The sequence below is a fragment of the Apaloderma vittatum genome, unplaced genomic scaffold, assembly GCF_000703405.1.
Source record: "Apaloderma vittatum isolate BGI_N311 unplaced genomic scaffold, ASM70340v1 scaffold8699, whole genome shotgun sequence".
Classification (NCBI taxonomy): domain Eukaryota; kingdom Metazoa; phylum Chordata; class Aves; order Trogoniformes; family Trogonidae; genus Apaloderma; species Apaloderma vittatum.
Genome location: NW_009735787.1, coordinates 41567 through 62245, shown reverse-complemented (window position 1 = coordinate 62245; position 20679 = coordinate 41567). Strand labels below are relative to the sequence as shown.

Here is a 20679-nt window from a genome sequence, read left to right as displayed (position 1 = left end):
GGTCTACTGCACCAGTTTGCAGCAAAATCACGGACCTAATTAGCTTCTTGTTTCAATACTTCAGTTTGATCTCTACAGTTTGTAACCAGAGACCTCAAGAGTATATTTCGTACAACCCACTCTTGTTCCAGCATGAATTGTTTCTGTTATTACCCCTAAAGATAAATAAGAGAAATGAGAAAGCTCAACAACTTTCCCTCTTGTCAGCAACACCTCCTTCTGTCAAGAATTACACCAGAATTTCCTTACTTACATCTAGTGAATCCTCGTTGACCAAAATGAGAGACATACTCTGTGAAATCAGTCTGCAAGAATATCCTGCAACAGAAAAAACACAAGTATTTACTTTTTGAAGGAATATTTAAGTATAACTAAACCTTAGAATAAGAATCTATAGATCATTACAATTTACTTTTTGAGCAAGTAAGCTACTGGAAACCCTGGTGAACAACAGGACACTCAAACTTGACAATTTTACTAGCAGCACAGGCTGCATTTTATCCGCATTTCCAAAGATATCACTTGAAAAATCTTTTAACCAAAAAAATCACCATGATATGAACTATATGCAGTAAATATAGGCTATAGCCCTACAGCAAAATTAAACATTTCGATATTTAAGCTTTTTTTACTTATGATTTATTTATACGAAAGCAGAATTGCCTTCAGCACATTACAGAAGAAGGTCTGAACACACGGCTGCAGCTATGCCCCATGACTGGAAGCAAACACACAGAATCAGCTGCTGCTCCCTGGTCCCCTTAGCCCACACTCAGGTTACACAAGCATTTTCTTTTTATTTTTTTTTCTCTCAAGAGTTGAGTGTGGAAGGTCCTGAGTTCCATCAAGAACTACAGCTCAATGTCATAGAGTCTCTACCAACTCCTATAGGCATCAGGTAATTCCACTACATTATCTTAGTGCAGGACTGGGGCATGAAAGAACAAGGAAAAGTTACCACAGCCTGGAGCAGCACTCAGGAGGCAGTTCTGTATGCTCGCTAGGACACCAAAATTCAAAGCAAAAATTCTTAAGACAGGAAAAGCACCTCTTATGTTTGCGAAGAGTCAGGACCCCTCTCACTTTTCTTAAGCGAGGACTGTAGGCTACAGGAGTGTAAGAGTAACATTTCAGTGACAAATCACTGCAAGACTGACGGGTTCAAAGCAGCACAGCATAGTCAACATGAAAAGATTAAGTGTCTCTCTCTATCTCTTACAACAGCAAGAGAACAACTGAGGCATGAACTTATTTTCTGCGAGATTCTTGGTTCCTGAGGAAGGCCACACTTGCTCATCAATTGCAATGCAAATCATTTCCTCAGGCTACAGAATTTTTATAATTGGGCCAGTTTTGTAGGTATAATCCAGGGTTAACATGCCTGCATGAACAACTTCTGTCAAGAAAGCAAATCCCTCATCTTCCTTTGGGGAAGGCTTGCTTATATCACACAACCAGGCAATTTTAAAGGCAGCAGGTTTGATTATCTGCACAAGTTTTATTTCTATTCCATTTTCAGAGCAATGTGGAATATAAGTATCAGGCACAATCTTGCAGATATATTTTCATGTTATTTGCATCAAGAAGGTTTACCTTCTACTTCAGAGAACAACAGAGAATGACACTAAACTCATACACACATGTTGGGAAAAGGACAAAATATATTCTAAAAAGGTGCAGTCTACAACATGAAAGCGTTGCAGACAGCCTCTGCTTCTGTCTGTGAACAATTCTTGATGGTAGTACAGAAGCAAGTAATGAAAATTCAACAGGTACAGACAAAACTGACTTGGGAAAAAAGTCAGTTTGCCATTTTTAAAAGTTAATCCCAAGCTGAAGAACCATTTTCTTGTTTTTACTGAGAAGCGTACTGGCTCTGGCTGGGATAAAGGTAATTTTCTTCACAGTAATGAAGCAAGGGCCTGATGGAAATTCACTAGCTAAAAGCTTTTTAAGCAGCAGCAATGAACTATGTAACAATTGCACTGTGAGATGGGTCCGTACGCACATTGTGATGCTTTGAGAGAGACTGATCTCCAAGAATGGAATGCAAGGCTACTGTGAGATAAACAGGCACAGGGTGCCTCAAGACTGCAGATCTTGCTTGTCAGCAAGAACAAGGGAGTACAGGCTACAGTTCACCAAAGAGAACATGGTGATGAAGAGGAGGATGAAGTAAACAACCACTAGATATCTCTGAAGCCCACCAAGAGACTATAATGCATATGCAGGAGTGGGTGGTAACCTATGACAAGTTCTCAGAAAATTAAGAGAAATTATTAAAATACTCATTAATATCATGAATACATATGTATAACCTGCATATAAGCTATGCATCTGACTCTCTATGGCACGCACTCTGTCAGGCGCAGCGATGCCCTGTGCATCCAGCGCTGCCATAAGGAATACCTGCTTAATAGTCACCACGACTATTGAGTCCTGATTTCGGCTTTTCACAGCACTGGTAACCAGCATGGGGCATCATTTCGGACTCATGCTAAAAACAGTGCTGGTAACACAGGGACAGTTTAGCTACTGCTGAGCAGTGCTTACACACAGTCAAGGTCTTTTCTGCTCCTTACCCCACCCCACCTGTGAGAAGGCTGGGGGTGCACAACAAGTTGCGAGGGGACACACCTGGGACACCTGACCCCAACTGACTAAAGGGGTATCCCAGACCACATGGCATCACACTCAGCATACAAAGCTGGAGAAGAAAGGAGGGATGTTCGGAGTGATGGTGTTTGCCTCCCCAATAACCATCAAACAGGACCAAGCCCTGCTTTCCTGGAAATGGCCAAACACTTGTGTGCCAATGAGAAGCAGGAATAAACTCTTTGGTTTGCTTTGCTTGCAGATGCAGCTTTTGCTTTACCTATCAAACTGTCTTGATCGCAACCCACAAGTTTTCTCACTTTCACTCTTCTGATTAGCTGCACCATCCCACCAGTGGGGCAGTGTGTGAGCGGCTGTGTGGTGCTTTGTTATTGTCTGAGGTTAAACCACAACATGAGACAAAGAGAATCCTACAACCTTGAGCACTTCCCTCCATGTCAGGGTTATTCTTGCCCCAGAGAACGGCAACAGCCTTGTGCATTAGGCTGTTACAAATTCAGTATAACTAATTCAAAAGGATTTTCTAGTAGGATTTGATTAGTACAGCAGCTGTAACAGCAAGCCATAATTTCTAAACCACTGCTCACTGTTTCACTCTACCTTTTTCACAAAGAGCAAGATGCCACTTGATAAGTGGAGCTGGGAAAAAATAAAAAAAAAAAATAACACAACTCAAATCTGGAAAACAGAGTCGCTCTGCTGTGCATCTTGGAAGTCACAGAGTCAGAACTATTGCATCTTGTAATCACATTAAACAGGAAGGAGATCAAGACTGGAACAGGACTATATAAGTTAACAGCTGTTTATAGGAGATCTATACATATACAATTTCAGGACTATGAAGGTGTTAAAATCTAGCACTGCTATAAAGCAAAACAAATTGCAACAATAAGATTATAAATGACACTTGTAGTCATATTTTCAAGTTTTATAATAGTTATTACTGGCAGTACTAACACCGCAAGAAAAAATACACTCTCTAAGATCAGGGCATATTTTTGTCAATGTTTCTGAGGAGAATAAGATCAACTGCTGGTTCAAAGTCAGGTATAAAATGTCAATCCACACCTCTAAGCTGATATCTAGTTCTTTAAATTAAAGTCTGACTAAAAGTCCATGAAGTAGATCAATCAGGTACTTCTGGGACTTACTTCCCTTCAAGTGTCCTGGGAGAAAGATTGCTTGAACCAGAGTTCAAGATCACAGCCCACAGGCACGTTCGTACTGCCGGCATACAGAATCAAGCATCTGAGGGAAGAATGGTTATCCTCTGTGTTTAGAGAGGGCACACACGCCCCGCTCAAACTTCACATAGGGATACAGGCAAGTGTGCTGGCATTGCATCAGCTTCCTCAACTGAAAAAGCAAAAAAAAACCAAAACAACAACACAGCTCGCCATAACAGAAGTGTTCTTGCCTCTAAATTGGAAATGGGTTTGACGCATGGCCTGTGCAATGGGTAAGGAACTGGCTGGATGGCTGCATGCAAAGAGTTACACTCAATGGCTCAATATCCAAGCGGAAACCAGTAATGAGTAGTGTCCCTCAGGGGTCAGAATCCTGGGACCAACACAATTTTCTGTCTTCATTAGTGACAGACAGTAGGGATGAGTGCAATCTCAGTAAGTCTGCAGACAGCATGAAGTTGAAAAGTGCAGCTGATATGCTAGCAGGAAGAGATGTCGTAGAGAGTGACCCTCACGAGTTTCCTCATGGTAAAGTGCAAGGTCCTGCATACGGGTCAGGGCAATCCCAAATATCTATCAACACAGACTGGGGAGTGAATGGATGGAGAGCAGCCCTACTACGAACTACCTGGGAATACTGGAGGATTAGAAACTGGACTTGAGCCCCAACCTAGAGTATGGCATCCTGCCCTGGGGTTCACAGCGTAAGACTGATACAGAACAGTTAGAGCGGGTCAGGAGATCACAGAAGGGATCAGAGGGCTAGAGCAACTCTCCTATGAAAAAAGGCCGAGAGAGCTGAGGTTGTTCAGCCTGGAGAAGAAAAGGCTTCAGGGAGACCTTTCAATATATAAAGAAGGTTTATAAGAAAGATGGAAAAAGACTTTTTACCATGGCCTGCAGCAGCAAGACAAGGGGAAATTGTTTTAAACTTAAAGAATGTAGGTTTGGACTGGACATAACGAAGAAATTTTTTTATGATGGGGATGGTAACACTGGAACAGGCTGCCCAGAGAAGTTGCAGATGCTCTGTTGCACCATGGGAAGTGTACAAGGTCAGGCTGGATGGGGCTTTGAGCAATCTGGTCTAGCAGAAGGACTGGTAGGAGGACTGGCTTTCTACAATTCTGACTGCAAGGCAGTGCTCACAGCCATGAACACACACTCTAGGAAAGACCACTTAGCTCAACTGTAGGGAACACTTCCTTGTCCAAGGGAGGGATGCAGTTCAGTAAACATTCACAGAAAACAATCTGTTATTAAGGAAGTTATTGGCTAGAAATGGATCACTTGTGATTTTCCGTGAGCTTGCTGAGCACCAGTATGGTGATAAATAGAAATCTGCTTCCTCACCACCACTGCCAAGAGGCAAAGAAGATCCAGAGGCAGTAGACTGTTTTAAGAGCAGGATGAAGTTACAAGCACACTGTTGAGCCTTCCATCAATGTTTGCAGACACTGGCTAGTTTCAGTTGCTAAAAACTGAAGACCATATTTAATGTTCAAAGATGTTTCTGAACCTAGAACACTTAGTTTTTGTATGTAGAGAGTTCAAATGGCTGACTGGTATTAAAGCTTACCAGGAACATTCTCCTCACCAAGCACACACCCATCCCACAGCAAGGTCCAGCATTACTCTTCAGAAGTCAAGAATCCAATCAAGAGACAAGAGAGAAACTCTGAAGGCTGAAGAATCAAGAAGCTGGAAGAACAAAGTATTCCTTGGAGCAGCTGCCAAGAGCTCAAATATCCCTCCATTGCATACACACATCCATATAGCAAGAAAGAGTCCAGAAGCACAACCGCCATTCACAATGAGAAAGTAAAAAGACTTTTTCATTCCCCAGACAGCATATTTACACCTGAACTTGTGGGTTGAGTTTTAAATCGCATGTTTAATACAGTTTTAATGGGTTACATGGGGCTGGTTAGCTCAGTGGCTTGAGGACAGTGCTGACAACAATGACAATATCAAGGTTGCAGGTTCAATTCCCGCTCAGTCCCCATGTGTTGCCTGGTCTAGTCGAGAGGTGGTGTCCCTGCCCATGACAGGGAGGTTGGATTAAATGATCTCTAAGGTCCCTTCCAGCCTAGGCCATTCTATGATTTTGATACATACAGAAACTGGAAGGGTGCCACATCCTTGTACTTCGAAACTAACTGGAATGTGAAGTTAACTAAGCTCCAGAGTTTTACTACTAAACTGTACATTAAAAGTGATCATTCAGAAGTTGCACAGGGAAATGCTTATTCCTTTCTAGTTGCTATCATAAAAAAAAGTCACAAAAGTTTTAGAGATAAGCTCAAAGTCAGTCTCTTTCACAGCCTTCAGAGTAAGCAACTGCTGTTAAGCTCATTTACACCTGTTTGGGCTAGCTGCTGTCAGTTAATATAGCAAGTTATTTCAGCTATTTATGCCAAAATCTGTAGCTACTTTTTTTTTTTTTTTTCAAAAGATGATGCTTCCCTCTCAAGTTGACTACAGTTTTTAAAAAAAGTGAAATCTGCACATAGTGATTCAAACCAGGTAACTACCATTTAAATCAACTGTGTGCTTAAGCCCTCCACCTTACTTCTACTCCAGCTGTAACAGTTCCACACATTATTTCATCTCTTGGTACCAACTCTGACATGTAAAGGTACATTAAACAATCAAGTTTTGATAAGTAAACAAAAACTCTAGTCAGTCAAGTGAACTACATTCTGAAATTCCACTAAACCAATCAAAGGAGAAAAAAAATTAAAACCGACAAAGAATAGCAAATACCTGAAGTTTTGCTCAAGGTCACATAAGTTCAGTTACAAAGAACCAGAGTTCTGCCAAGAGGAGCCTGAAATACACCCAGAGCCATCTACACACAGTTCTCTACAAAAAAACTTCATTGGTCACACTAATCATGTGAGGTTAGAGAATTTTGCAGTTAACATGATCTTGAGAAGGATAAAGAAATAATTCCTTTAGCAGAAGGCAATCCACACTGTTAATCTACCTTTAACCTACATTTTTATATCTAAACAGACTGATCTGCAAACCTGAATACAACTGCGGATGGCACGTTAAACGGACACACTTGAGACAGTGGGGATAAGCAGAGTGTTCCAGACTTGAGAAACACAGTGAAAGTGTTACTCAGTTCTGCGAGATGTCACATAACTAGAGTTCCACTCAGCCTCTTACTACCTCTGGGCATTCACAAGTTATAGAGAAGAAAAAAAAATTAAAGTCACCAAAAAAATACATAAGCATCATGGCACTATATTGCCAAGGATGATTTACTTGAGAGATACAAGATTTGGCAGGGAAGATATCAGAGATCTATTCCCTTACTAAGTTTTTACTACTCAGTTAAGACCTAGATAGCCCCTGTCCTAAGGGCTATGGCACAATGGCAGCACAGGCAGAGCTCACATATCAGCAGTTCACGCACAGCAGCATTCTGTGACAGCACAAGGTATCACTATCAAGGTTGCCCAACTTGCAAGCATTCACAATGAGACGAAGCCTGAAGAATTTGAGTACTTAATAGAGCTACTCACGTGCTACAGAGCACAACACCTAGTAGCTATAGGATTGAAATTACAATGCACACCTCTGGTTCAGCCCAGAATTACAAAATCTTTCTATATGACAAAATACAAGGAGTTGGGTATACAGACTGATCTTACCAGACACATTCATGACCTAAAAAGAAACCTAGCATTTAAGGGCTCTCTCTAATAAGAGACCTAAACTTACAGTACAAAAACCTCTCCAGTTTTATGTTGCAAAAACAAGTAGCCAGATAAACACCTATGTTTGCAGCAGATGACCATTCTATCACATCAGTACCCAAGCACACTTGTAAGTTAAAGTATTTACTTTTTGTTCACATCATCACAAGATTCTTTTGCATTGCAAAGCTTAGTTTGCAAATTAAGATGCATCAACAAGTTTATCTATATTGTGCCTTGATGAAACAACCCATATTAAACTCTACCCCCACAACACACTTCCACTAACAGTCCTGACATACTTGAACGGATGTGCCACAGGGTAACAGCAGGAGCAGTTAGTCAAGAATCCACTTGCTTTCACAGACAAGGTCTGCAAGATGTTCTGAGCTATACGCTTAAAACCTCGAAAAGGCAGAAAATAAGCTGTACAGTAGTTTGATACAATGCCCAGTGTAACTGAAACATCACAGTCTGGCCAAGCTCTTCCATTTCCATCAGAACACAGAGTTACCTATACTCACCCCATACAAGAACTGCACTTAAACCAAAAGCCAAAGTGTCCCTTCTGCATTAAAAGACCTGAATACAGCTTGATGCTTAGAGCAAGAGCTTCACTCCAAACCTCCCCTTCTCCGAAGTGACGGCCTGCCACCAAGGAATGACAGGCCAGCCTGCTACCAAGGAACCGTTCTATAAGCAGCAGGCCTGATCTTGTATAAAACCCCACACAGCAGATTTAGTGCATCACCTGCTACATGTGAGACAAATTCAGAGCAGCCAGACAGATGAATACCTATATTGAGAGCTGTTTCCTGCTTGTCCCCTGTCAGAATCCATATTTTAATTTCTGCCTTCATTAGTGTGGCTATTGTTTCTGGAACACCTGCTTGCAAGCGGTCTTCAATGGCTGTAGCTCCAAGAAGTAGTAAATCCTGGAAAAAGAATTGGAAGTTGTTTTTTTTTCTTAAGATAAGCCTCTGTTTGGAACACACTCAAAAAGGAATTAAGGACAGCATGTTGAGCCTCACTGTTAATACAGCATTTTGACAAGCAATATACAACACAGTAAATTTCTGGTGCAGCTATTCTACTTCCTCTGCACACAATTCACATTTCAAGAGGTACAGAATGGAACAAAGTGTTTCTGATCAGCAAGATGGCAACGTTTCAAGAGCAATTAATTCAATTTATACAACTCCAAAACTAGTCTATGGATGAACATACATGTATTAGAGCATTCACTAATCACCATAGCAACATGATGAGTGGTCACAGTTTATATATTCCTTAAGCTCACAAAACAAAAGTCACCTGGCATCACATCATTTAATCTAATTTCTCTCCCATAATATGCACATACACATGAAGGCAATCACTCAATGTAAAAAATTATTGCAACTGTTTATGGATATAATCACTACATTTATGTAATACAAATGGTATGAACATTAATCAGTCCAAGTATCTCTTGTCTATATAGAGGATGTCTGCCAGAAAACATCTCATACAACAAATTCAATACTACAGTTATCCATATTCTTATGCTATTCTAAAGCAACTGCTTGAAGAGATTTGGTCATCTTATAGAAAAAAAAACTCAGAGAGACAAAAACACCTAAGAAAAACCTTCTCAAAAGGCACAATCTACTCAGCAGATTTTTAACTTCAAAAGCCTTTTAATGATTCCTTAGATATGCAAAGATGGTAAATTTAAAAGAAACTGAGCAGGGTAGATTCAGATTAGACATGAAAACATTCTTTATAACGAGGGTGGTGAAACACTGGCACAGGTCGCCCAGAGAGGTGTGGTCAAGGCTCCATCCCTGGAGGCATTTCGAGGTCAGGCTTGATGGGACTGAGCAACCTGATCTGGTTAAAGATGTCCCTGTTCACTGCAGCAGGGTTGGACCAGATGACCTTTAAAGGTCCCTTCCAGTTCAACTCATTCTATGATAAAAATTGAGTTTAGTTACACAATTTCAGGAATTGCATGGAAAAATTAAGTGTCTATTCTTTCTAGGGAGTGTACTTATCCAAAACAAGTAAAAACAGATGAAGTAGAACTGTAGAATCATTAGGGTTGGAAAAGACCTTCAAGATCGAGTCCAACTGTTTATCTAACTCTACCAGGTCCACTTCTAAACCATGTCCCTGAGCACATCTAAGGATGGTGATTCAACCACTGCCCTGGGCAGCCTGGCTCAGTCTTTGAGAATCCTTTCATTGTAGAAGTTTTTCCTAACATCCAACCTAAACCTGCCCTGGCATAACTTGAAGCCCATTCCTGAACAGAAGTAGATAAGAGAGTTGGTGGTGTTCAGCCTGAAGAAGATCAGACCAGAGGAACCTCAATGTTGTCTTTCTGTGTATAAAGGGGGCTTATAAGGAAGAAGGATACAGACTCTCTACCAAGGCCTGCAGTGGCAGGACAAAAGGCAACGATTTTAAACTGAGATTAGATATTAGGAAAAAAATTCTTTTCTGCGAGGGTGCTGAGGGATTGGAACAACCTGCCCAGAGAAACTGCAGGTATCATCTCCCTGGTGGTGTTCAAGGCCAGGTTGGACAGGGTTTTGAGCAATCAGGTCTAACAGAAGGTGTTCCTGCTCATAGCAGGTGGGTTAGAACTAGATGATCTTTACGGTCTCTTTCAACCCAAACCAGTCTGTGATTTTTTCAAGAGAGTATTGGAACTGCTCCTGCTTATATGCATCTATGCATGCATAAGGAATAGAAGGGGAAGTTGTTATTCATACACATGTGTAAAGTGGCATTAGGTACAAGTCTTGACAAAACTTAAGTTTTGTAAAAAGATATTCAGCTGGTAAAGGCAGCAGAATCAACTCATGTAAGCAATTAGGATTCGTACCCTGTGGCCTCCTGAGAAAACATTAGCCCTATCAATACTAACAACACCTGAGGGTTACAAATGCAAGCTAAGTGTGCGATTGTAGATTATTCCCAAAATCACTTGTTAGGTAGTTAAGACATGACAGCACAGGGATCATCGTGGCTGAGTTACCCAAGCAGGGGAGATACTACTGCACTTGCTGAAGCCTTCTCAGCCAGGGTACAGATTGGGAAGGAACCCACTTCAAGCTTGTCTTCACACGTCCACCTGTACTATGATTCAACGATCTCAAATAACCAACGGTGTGCCAGAAGTTAAGTTTTGCTGACAATATTAATTTAAAAAGAAACTGAAGTTCAAATAGTGTTTTATGGAAACCACTAAATAAAATGAGCATGAAATAACTGGAGCAAGGGGAAAGAGCTTAAACAGGCACAGGTGAGAAGTGGCACTACCAGCAGAAAACACCAAGAATCAGAGAAACACTGGCCCCTAGCGTTGACATTTTGATTCAGCGTGGGATTAGTTTCAAATCGGTTCTGACATCTACTTCGCCCTTTCTAGAAATACGAGTTCTGCAATTCACATGGAGAGCAGTTTTCCACCTTTTTTCACTCCGTGTAACTACCGGCTGTGGCGAGCACTTGAGTTTGTCAACAGTGTCTACAATAGCCTTCAGAAAACCTGAACTGTGACTGCTCCAAGAAAAGGAACAAATTCTTCTTCATATAGCAGCAGATGTGCACTTGGTGCAACACAGTAATTTTATACATTATCAAGTTACATCAGTCACACACAAGATAGCACAACAAAATAAACAAGAGAAGAGTTTAAGTAACAATGACATTTTAAATGTAAGTAGGCCTCAGATTTACAAATTAAAACTTGAAGTGTCTACAGACTGAGCAGGCTGCAAACTAAGAATACATTTTCAGTTTCTCATAAATGAAATCATCAGTTTGTTTTACTGTACCAAGCCCAAATTCCATGGGAAAAGACAGATAAAAGAGATTCTGTAACTGAGAAAAATTATGCCTATTACCTTTTCAATGATCTCATAGCATTCCTCCAGTTTCTGAGTTCTGTCTTTCAGAACTGTACTGGATTCATTGTAGACATTTAACCACTCCCTGTAAGAGTTTTCTGACAGATCAGCGTAAGCAATGCACAAAGTCCTCAGTCCTACAAAATAGAAGACAGCCATTAAACACACTAAAATTACACTGGATGATCAGAAAATCATCAATACCTTAACAAATGCTAAATTCTAAGCCTCACACTGAAACAAGAGCTTTTAATGCACACTGCTCAACACCGGATTCCAGAAAACCTTCCAGTACACTTTTAAAGCACTGAGGCTTTAACAGATGTAAAACAAATCTGGCTCATTTAGGAAACTGAGATGGAAACCAAGAGTTCCTAATAGGCACAAACTTCTCCCTGATTTTCAGTATTGCAATCTAGCCATATTGGAGCAACAACTGTCATCTTGAACATTTTTAGTTGAAGCATGAAAGCAAGCTTGTCTTTCATGTATGTTTTAAAAAGTTCAAATGAAAGAACTGGATACACATTGTGCTTGGAGATACTTAGTAAAGCGCACTTCACAGCTCACATTTCCTTTTAGAAAGCCTGTTTCCTCCCTTGGCATACACACATTGATAATGGGAGTTACACATGCACAAGAGTATAGAATAGGGGCCAGGAAGTACAAAAACTATTTTATTAGACCACCAAAAATTAACATTCACAAGCAATGAATAATTTTTCTAGCATCAATCAAGCAGAAACAAGTCCATGCCATAAAATACAAAAATTTGTTCTAGGGATGTGGGAGTCCACAAAAAAACCAAACAAACCCTAAAAAGCTGAATAAGGTTTTCACATTTAGGAAGAAAACAAATGGTTCATGCTTTTACTATAACACACATTACTTTTGCTACTGCAAAAGAGGGAACAAAGTCAAGTACTTTCCTGTGAACAGAGGTGTTAGTAAGACCTCACAGACCATTTTACATCATCTTTGATGTCTTAACCTAAACAGGCTGAGAAGCCTGGAAGACTATCTCCCTGCTTGGTAAACCCACAGACTTTGTCATCTGACTTGTACACTAGTAAAAACACCTCTAACTCTGCTTTAACTGAGATATTCCGGGCAATATAACTAAGTCCTTTTCCTTTATCATAGTCACACAGAAGCCCATCTTTCCCTTCCAAATTCCACCTCCCTATGGAAATCATACAGAAGAGGGGGACAAAATTCCTTCAGTTTGAAGTTATCTTAGAAATGTTAATTTGCTGATTACACCACTTCTTACTTCATCTTCGTAATCATCTTATCGGGCACTGCAAAGCTTCATAATGCAGAACATGCTGCAAGTAATTTGATAAATCAAATTCTCATGACACGCTGTTTCTCTTACCTTCTGTTGCGAAGTATTCAAGATGGCACAGTGTTTGCTCCATATACTGCGAATCTTTTGAAAGCCTCTCAAAAATTACATTATCCTATTAAAACCAAATTCATTAGAGCAATGTAAGTCTACATAGGAAGTTTCCATTTGTGTATTTACAAGCTCAAGTGAAGTAACTCCAGTGGACTTCTTAATATCAGAACCCAAGACTATTTACAAGTAATACATTTGGGTTTTAGAGAGCGTAGTTTGAGTAATTTGAATTGCACCCAGTGGCAGATACTGCATCCCCTTCAAATGGGGATCAAAATACACTCTGCCCTCCCTCCTTCTTTTCAAAAAGAGGTCCCCATTACTGAACAGTATAGAATACTCTGTTCTGAATTACTATAGTAGATATATTGACTTTCAGAGAATCCTAAGTGTCTGCTCTCATTCAGCACACATTGTAGCCCCATGTAGAAGAGCTTCTTGTAACCCTTCCTAGAAAAGATCCTTGTTGATGGAAAAAACAACAGAAGGCATAAACACTAATCAGGTTGTACCACAAAGCTCTCTCATAAATAACCTCTTTCCTGCAGCAACTTACTCCTTCACTAAACCAAAGGGTAACTGAAAAGGCTCAGGTAACAGATTCAATCAAAATACAGCACTGTCCCTACACATCTAGAGTCTCTGGATTTTATTCTTCAACTACTGGAGGAAGTTGCTACACACACATAAAACACAAACTCTGCTTTTGCTCAGACGTGTACTCTTAATCTAAGCAAACAGGGCTATATTTATAATGGCTTAGAAACAGGCATACAAAACAAGTAAATGATGATGCAAGTGATAGGATGGAGATGACCATCAGAATGTGGAAGAGTTCATGTAGATTAGGCAGTTAACTTACAGTTTAGGTGAGTGGCTGATGCAGCACAGCAACACAAAACTGAACACCACATTACACTAACTGCTACAGCCCTTTTGCTCTGTTAGACATCTGAGCCTGCTCATAGGGAATACAATTTTTTTTACTATAAACTCTACGGTTCTCCATTCCTTCCAATGTCACACTCCAAGAAACAGAGTGAACTCAGGCATGGTACAAGCAATGAGCATTTGCAGATCTGTGCAGTCCTACTACACAATCAACTTTGAAATACCAGACAGTGACAGTGGGCTTAACTCGCTCGCACTACAGAAGCAGCAACTCAGCACATCTTTATCAGATTGGAGGAGTTCACCTGAAGCAACAAAGCAGTGCACCCAGACATATACATTCAGGACAAATTCAAGTAAATCAGATGCTTGCAGAAGACAAAAACAGTTTTCCTTGTTGCAAAAAAAGCCACTTCCATAGTTTTCCATTGAAACTGGAACCATTTGCTGGCTGTGGTCAATGCTAGTTTTGCACCCTTTGTACTTGGCAGTTATTGCTCTTGTCAGTGAGACAGAAGCACAACATGGTGCAAGTCATGATGACAAATAATAGTAGGTGCAGAGATGCAAGAGAGCCAGATCAGGAGCCAACCACTTGAGAACAGATTTTAGTATTACAGATTCAGACAGCAGCACTTAGTCTAGCTCCTGAAGTGCTGCTGCACAGCTGGGTGAAATCCTGACTTTGGTTAAGTAAAGGGTACTGCTCCCATTAATTTTAAGATTTCAACTGGGTAGTAGAAAGCCCAGCAATCTTCCTGCCTGCAAAAAGATAGTCAGAGGAGGAATGACAGATCTCTTCAATCACTTGGCCCTACACAGAAAGCCAACACGTATCATGTACAAGACATGAAATGTCTCATGCAGCATCAGCCACAGCTGTTGAAACGGTAACTGGTAACGTTAGCTCTCCATTAGGTAGCATAATTACTTACAGCCCCTTTGCAGTAGAGACGCAGTTGTCCTCCTGGAGTTCGAACAATCACTGACATTCTCTTCCTGTTGCTATTGAAAGAAAAATATTTGCTTTCATTAGACATAGTGATGAAGAGTAAGTCCTGTTCCAACCAGTGAATTTTCTCAGATGTGTTTAGTACATCTGTTAGACCTCAACTGTTCTCAGAAGTATCCTAAGATCCCACAATCCTTGAAAGCAAGGAGAAATACTAAATTGCCCACTTCCAGCTTTAGCCCTATGGCTCCCATTGGCAAGTACTCAACCAGAAAACAGACTTGTACCCAAATGTGAGCAAGAATTTGGAAAAGAGCAAGACAGCATAGAAGTCCTATTGAAAGAAGAGGAGTCACATTCAATTCTCAGCTTTTCCCTATTCCTGAAGCAAAATGGTTTTGGGGACTCAAACAAGAAATGAAATCACTAAGTCTAAATGCATATTTATTACAGACATAAGAAACATGGAAATAACCATCCACTGACAGTGGCAGTTATTTAACTTCTTAACTTCAAAGAACGTAAAAAAATGAAAATAATTAGAAGACTAGCAATTGGCAGTCAAAAGTAACCTTCAAAGAAAGCCAGGACACAAGAAAAGTTATCTACCCAAATCTTCCCTGACTAGTTATACATACTCATTTTAGAGCAGAACCAGACAACTCAAAGATGGCCGAGAACAAGAGCCCAAGGCTTTAAGTAACAGTAAGAGTAGAGGAAAAAAAAAAAAAAAACCACATCAGAAAAGCCTGTTGACCAGCACTGTGCAAACTGACAAAACTTGAACAACTGACAAAGAAGAAGCACTTTTTACCATCTCCAGTGATTTAGGGGCCTGATTCATCACTCAGGGCTTCTTGCTACTGAAGCAGTGCCCATCCCTACTCGCCTGACAAGTTAGGAGTGCTCGCAAGGTTCAGTTTTTCACAGCTGAACGGTTCTTAAAATGAGCACTGAGATCTCCAGTTATCAATTCCACCTACTCAAACCCAAGTCATTTACACAAGCACTAGAAAAGGGAAATCTCAGAGCATGTTCTTGAAGGAGACAAGTGACACATCAGGAAATCAGCGATGCAGAGAGTGCTACTTCCAGGTCAGCACCTTCTCAATAAGCCAACAAAGCTGGAGTGGCAGAGAAGAGTTTTGTGCTCGCATGCCAACAGCCCCCAGTTTGTAAGGTCAGTATTAGTCCTATATATTAGAAACAATGAGACAAAGGTGCAGCACAAAATTAAGGAAATAAAGCTTTTCTACTGTATCAGCTGAATCTTTTTATTCTCAATAATGTATTTACCAAAATGTTTTTTTGTTATACTGCATTTAGTTTATTAGGGGAAAACTTACCTGGAAAACTCCAGCACGTTAAGAATTTCAAAGGTTTTTTCTTTTCCCAGCTACAAAAGAAAGCAGGTACTATTTTAAGTATCATTTGCAGTATATTCTTTCACACATAAGCACGCAAATTGATTAAACACTGTCAAAATGTGGTAATAGCTCCCTCTCCTGGTAACAGCGATGCTGAGCTCTAAGGAAGGCATTCTATTCTAATATTACTGAAGACATAGCATCCTCCATTTGCTATTTTTACACCATTTCAAAGAACTAATACCTTGCTCCAGAAGGATAAGCATGCTCTGAAAGTTAAGCTGCATATTTATTTCTTAACAGCTATCAACTAAGAGACTTATTACAGCCTGTGAGCATTATTTCAAGTTAAAATAAGCATGCCATCCAGATTTGGTGCTAAAACAACCTTTGTCTGAACTGCCTTAGTATTTCTTTAACTTGAATTTACAAGTATATTACACTATTTTTTGTGGAAAAAAAAATACTGACTCAAGAGTAATCCCTGTTATCACCAATAACTGTTTGCTGAGGTTGAACATAAGTAACCCAACAAAGAAAAATGATTGAGAAGCACCTCGTCCTTGTCATTCCTGTTGTGTAACAGATGGAAAGAGCAGTGGGAGTTACTGGAGTCTCAGAACTCCAGTTGTATTTGTAGTATGTGGTCAAAGAAAAGGCTGTAGCAAAAATCTAACTGCAGCACAAAGTTACGTCCTAGGCTCGTATCAGCAACATCCCCAAAATCAAGTCACCTTCAAGCCATGCCACACGTATTGCCACTGATGCAGGCAATGAGGAGAGACAGAAACCTCTGGGAATGACAGCATTTGTTACTGGCTATAGACTGACCATGCTTCCAGTTTGCTTTGTATGAGGAGTATAAAATGTGGTCAAGTTGGCCTGGATCTTCCTGCAGAGAACCACCTAAAAACCTCCTAGATGACCCTGCTCATCCTAAGCTCTTCCCCTGAAACCAAGTCACGGTTTTCTGAGAAGTTGCAAAAAGTTTTTGACAAGTCCTAAAAACATGTACATTTTAAGTGCTTACCTTGGCAGTGTACCAAGAAACAAGCATCCTGCTAGTTGCACCTGTGTCAATCTGGAGCCACTTCAGCTCAGACTGCAACTTAGGTCAGAATATGGTCCCATGAGTTTGTGCCAAGTCTAACCCATTAACTACATATATCCCTGGCATATAGAGCTTGCTAAGCAGATACGACCTCTACAGAAGAAAATTTCCATTTAAATATAGGAAATCAAACATTTAGAAGTACAGTAACTATTAAACATAAAGGTCAGAAAATCTCTTGAGAATCCTTCTAATGTGAATGTTCTCATCTGTGCTTTCCAGATAACAGAAAAATTCTTCGGGCACTACTGCTGTCATTTCCCATGTAAGCCTGCAACCTCCTATTTCCCATACCACGTAGAAGGGCAAAGGACTTTACATCTGAAAATAGCGCAAGACAACTCTTTCCAGTCTACAAAAGCCCTTTGCATGCTGCATCCTAAAGGCCCTGTAAAGAGAAGCTCACAAGAACCACACAGGAGATTTATGCTCTGCATGAAGTTGGCGGTCTGTGCCACACCCCCTCACTGCTTACCGCATCAATGATGACCGAATGTGGAGTCCGTCCTGTGAAGACATAACCAAGTTTTTTTGCTCCTTTCACTAATGCCCCTTCATCTGTCAACACAAGAAAAGCTTAAGTTTAATTTGGTGTGTAGAAGAAGCCTGCAAAGCCCATACTTAAATTTGTCACACTGCCAAAATACAGAAGCCCCCTTTCTCAAGCACTCTCCCACCCAGAGGGCTGCTAGAGCAGCTCTGCACTCGCTTCCACAAGAACATTCACATTTTAGTCCTACAAAGGCCACACCAATATCAACTGCACATACTTTACAATCTATATAAAGCATCCTGCAATTACTGAAGCATTAAACTTCTGTAGAGGAGGAGCCATACTTTCCTACACAAAGAAGCAGAAACACCTGTTCCGAAAGCAAGATCGAAGCTGTGTTACTCTAAATTCTTACGATGTGCATTTAATACATTTCCTCCTGTAAAGGCCCTAAGTTCAGGCGCTATAGAAACACAGCACTGTCTTCTGGACACCGAACTGGGCAGTCACATTGGGAGCTCAAACAACCAAGCTGAAGCCACAGCCAACACCTTTAATTCTATAGGTAGCTATAGAGCCTCGCTAAGGAGCAAGTGGCACTAAGTACAGCCACCATGCAAGTGCCCAACTCAAGCAGCCCTCATGTTTCTTCAGCTCCCTCAGCCTCCTCATGGTTCATCAACACTGTGACCCAGGCTGCCTTAAATGGGTTCTTCATCCTACTTTTCAGGTACTATAAGACATAACTAAGAAATTATGCCACTTCATCACTCAGTACCTCACTACAATTCCAGAAATAACCTCAGTAACAGAGATAAATGTTACACAGGGCCCAGATTTTCTGCATTTTGACTCTGCTTATCTCCTTCAATACCTCTCTGTTGCCTGAAAGAAGGAAGAAATGCATGTAGCGCAAGACTGCACACGACCAAGACTCTGGTACTGTGTCACATATCAGCACTTTGTATCTTCATACAGCAAGATGAGAAGCTTTCAGATAAAAAATAGTTTGCCCAATAAAGCAATTAACTCTTCACGCAGAAACAAACCAGTATCTCCATGGATCGGCTCCACACACTGCAAGTTTTACTTTCGCTTTCCACCTCCACAAAAAGGCCACAGCAGAAGGTCTCATGAGAGCAGAAAGGACCGTAAGTCCAGCCTAGCTCTGCAAAAACATCATTGACTTGGCAGTTTTAAGGAATCATTCAAAAGCAGTGTGCACTGATGACCGAGGATGCCAAGATCTACTGCTAGCATCATGGGGGACATCTTGCTTTCAAAATCAATGACCTTTACAGAAGTTTTTGGACCTTTCTTCCATCTGCTTCTACTGACTCACTCCTCCCCTCCCAAAAATGAAAGCAACAACCAACCTGGAGAGGAGGCCTGGTAGATTATTGTATTTCCTTGTCTCTCTGGAACGACAGTATGACACACAGCCAGCAGAGTGAGGAACTCCTGTATGTGCACAGCTGTGGGCTGGACAGGACATCAGAGAAGGCAGGTTTAGTATTACATGCAGACTGAGAGGCAGCTGTTCACTAATGTGAGACCACCTCTTAAGTACCAAAGACAAAAAGTATTTTCTGTTCTCTATTTACAGAACTTATCTTGGCACCAGAACATCAATAAGGCACAGTTAAGGACTAGCGTTAATGAACTAGAGTGCCAATGATAAAGACCTTATTTAAACTACAGAAAGCTGGGAAGCCAGAATATTCCCCCTGCACCTCAAATACAAAAACATTTGTTTTGTAGCACCCCAACCTTCACATAGCAAGGATGTCTAGCACAGTATGCTGATGACAATTAAACAACTTAAATACTCCTTTAGTAACTTCTACAACAGCTTTCAATAGATTGGCAGTACCACACCAGAATAAAACTCATTGTAACTGCATTCTTAGTGATGAAGAGCCAGAGCCGACAGCAGCTCTGGATTAGGCAGCAGAAAGCAACATCACGTGCCTTTCCGCAGGAACACACCATCCAGTCAAGTAGAATTTGGATCAATGGTCCCTCATGTTAATGAGAACACACAATGTAAGACACAGTTTACAGACTGCATCATTACCAGGCACCTCAAAGTGCCTCAGGTCTACAACTCACTGACGATGCTACAGCGCTTGAATCACAGTCCTCTGATTGGCAAGTTCTGGCAACTATAGCTACAGTGACGGGAAATGGAGTCCCCCATTCCATTCCTCCCTCCTTTCCACCCCTGCATCTGGCACAGCATTTCCAGTCTCCTAACAGTCAAGAATGGTGCTCAGCTCACAACCTGCCACACTAACTTCATTCACACTTCACACATATCTTCAAAATCCTTGGCTGAAACATCTGAAGCAAACACATGTTCACCAGCTCTGCTATATCAGGAACACCCACAGTTGGTAGCGTCAATATCTTACACCACAGCATCCACTTGCTCAGTGACTGAGTCACACATGAACTTTGTGGTTCTACCTTTGCACAAAGCCTTAGCTCACTTTGAACTCAGTTTTTGCATATGAAAAAGTCATCTAGTTCCCAAAGTTTTCATTAGCATGGCAAATTTGATACACAGAGTCTATCAAATACACAGAGTCAAGCTGGAGGCCTGTGGCCAGTGGTGTTCCCCAGCGATCAGTACTGGGCTCAGTTTTGTCAAGATCTTCATCAGTGACCTAGACGAGGGGATGGAGTGCACCCTCAGCAAGTTCGCTGGTGATACAAAACTGGGCAGGTTGGCTGACACACAGGAAGGCTGTCCTGTTATCCAATGAGATCTGGACAGGCTAGAGAGTTAGGAGGAGATGAGCCTCATGAAGTTCAATAAGAACAAGTGTAGAGTCCTGCATCTGGGGAGGAATAACACCAGGCACCAGTACGGATTTGGGGCATCCTGCTGGAACGCAGCCCCATGGCGAAAGACCTTGGAGTCCTAGTGGACACTGAGTTATCCACTGCACAGCAATGTTCCCTTGTGGCCAAGAGGGCCAATGGGATCCTGGGGTGCATTAAGAAAAGTGTGTCCAGGAGGTCTAGGGAGGTTCTCCTCCCCCTCTA

General features: G+C 41.1%; 1 protein-coding gene across 1 annotated transcript in view; it reads right to left on the bottom strand.

Moving 5' to 3' along the window:
• Positions 1 to 229: 229 nt before the first annotated feature.
• The window catches only part of ATP8A2 (ATPase, aminophospholipid transporter, class I, type 8A, member 2), a 49448-nt gene continuing 28998 nt past the window's right edge, over positions 230 to 20679 (bottom strand). Inside the window, exons 15-22 of the mRNA XM_009876721.1 lie at positions 19005 to 19110; positions 17611 to 17693; positions 16004 to 16053; positions 14641 to 14710; positions 12791 to 12875; positions 11410 to 11549; positions 8310 to 8448; positions 230 to 318 (exon numbers count right to left, since the gene is read on the bottom strand). Of these exons, the coding sequence (XP_009875023.1) occupies positions 230 to 318; positions 8310 to 8448; positions 11410 to 11549; positions 12791 to 12875; positions 14641 to 14710; positions 16004 to 16053; positions 17611 to 17693; positions 19005 to 19110 (762 nt within the window). The remainder of the gene's footprint in view (positions 319 to 8309; positions 8449 to 11409; positions 11550 to 12790; positions 12876 to 14640; positions 14711 to 16003; positions 16054 to 17610; positions 17694 to 19004; positions 19111 to 20679) is intronic.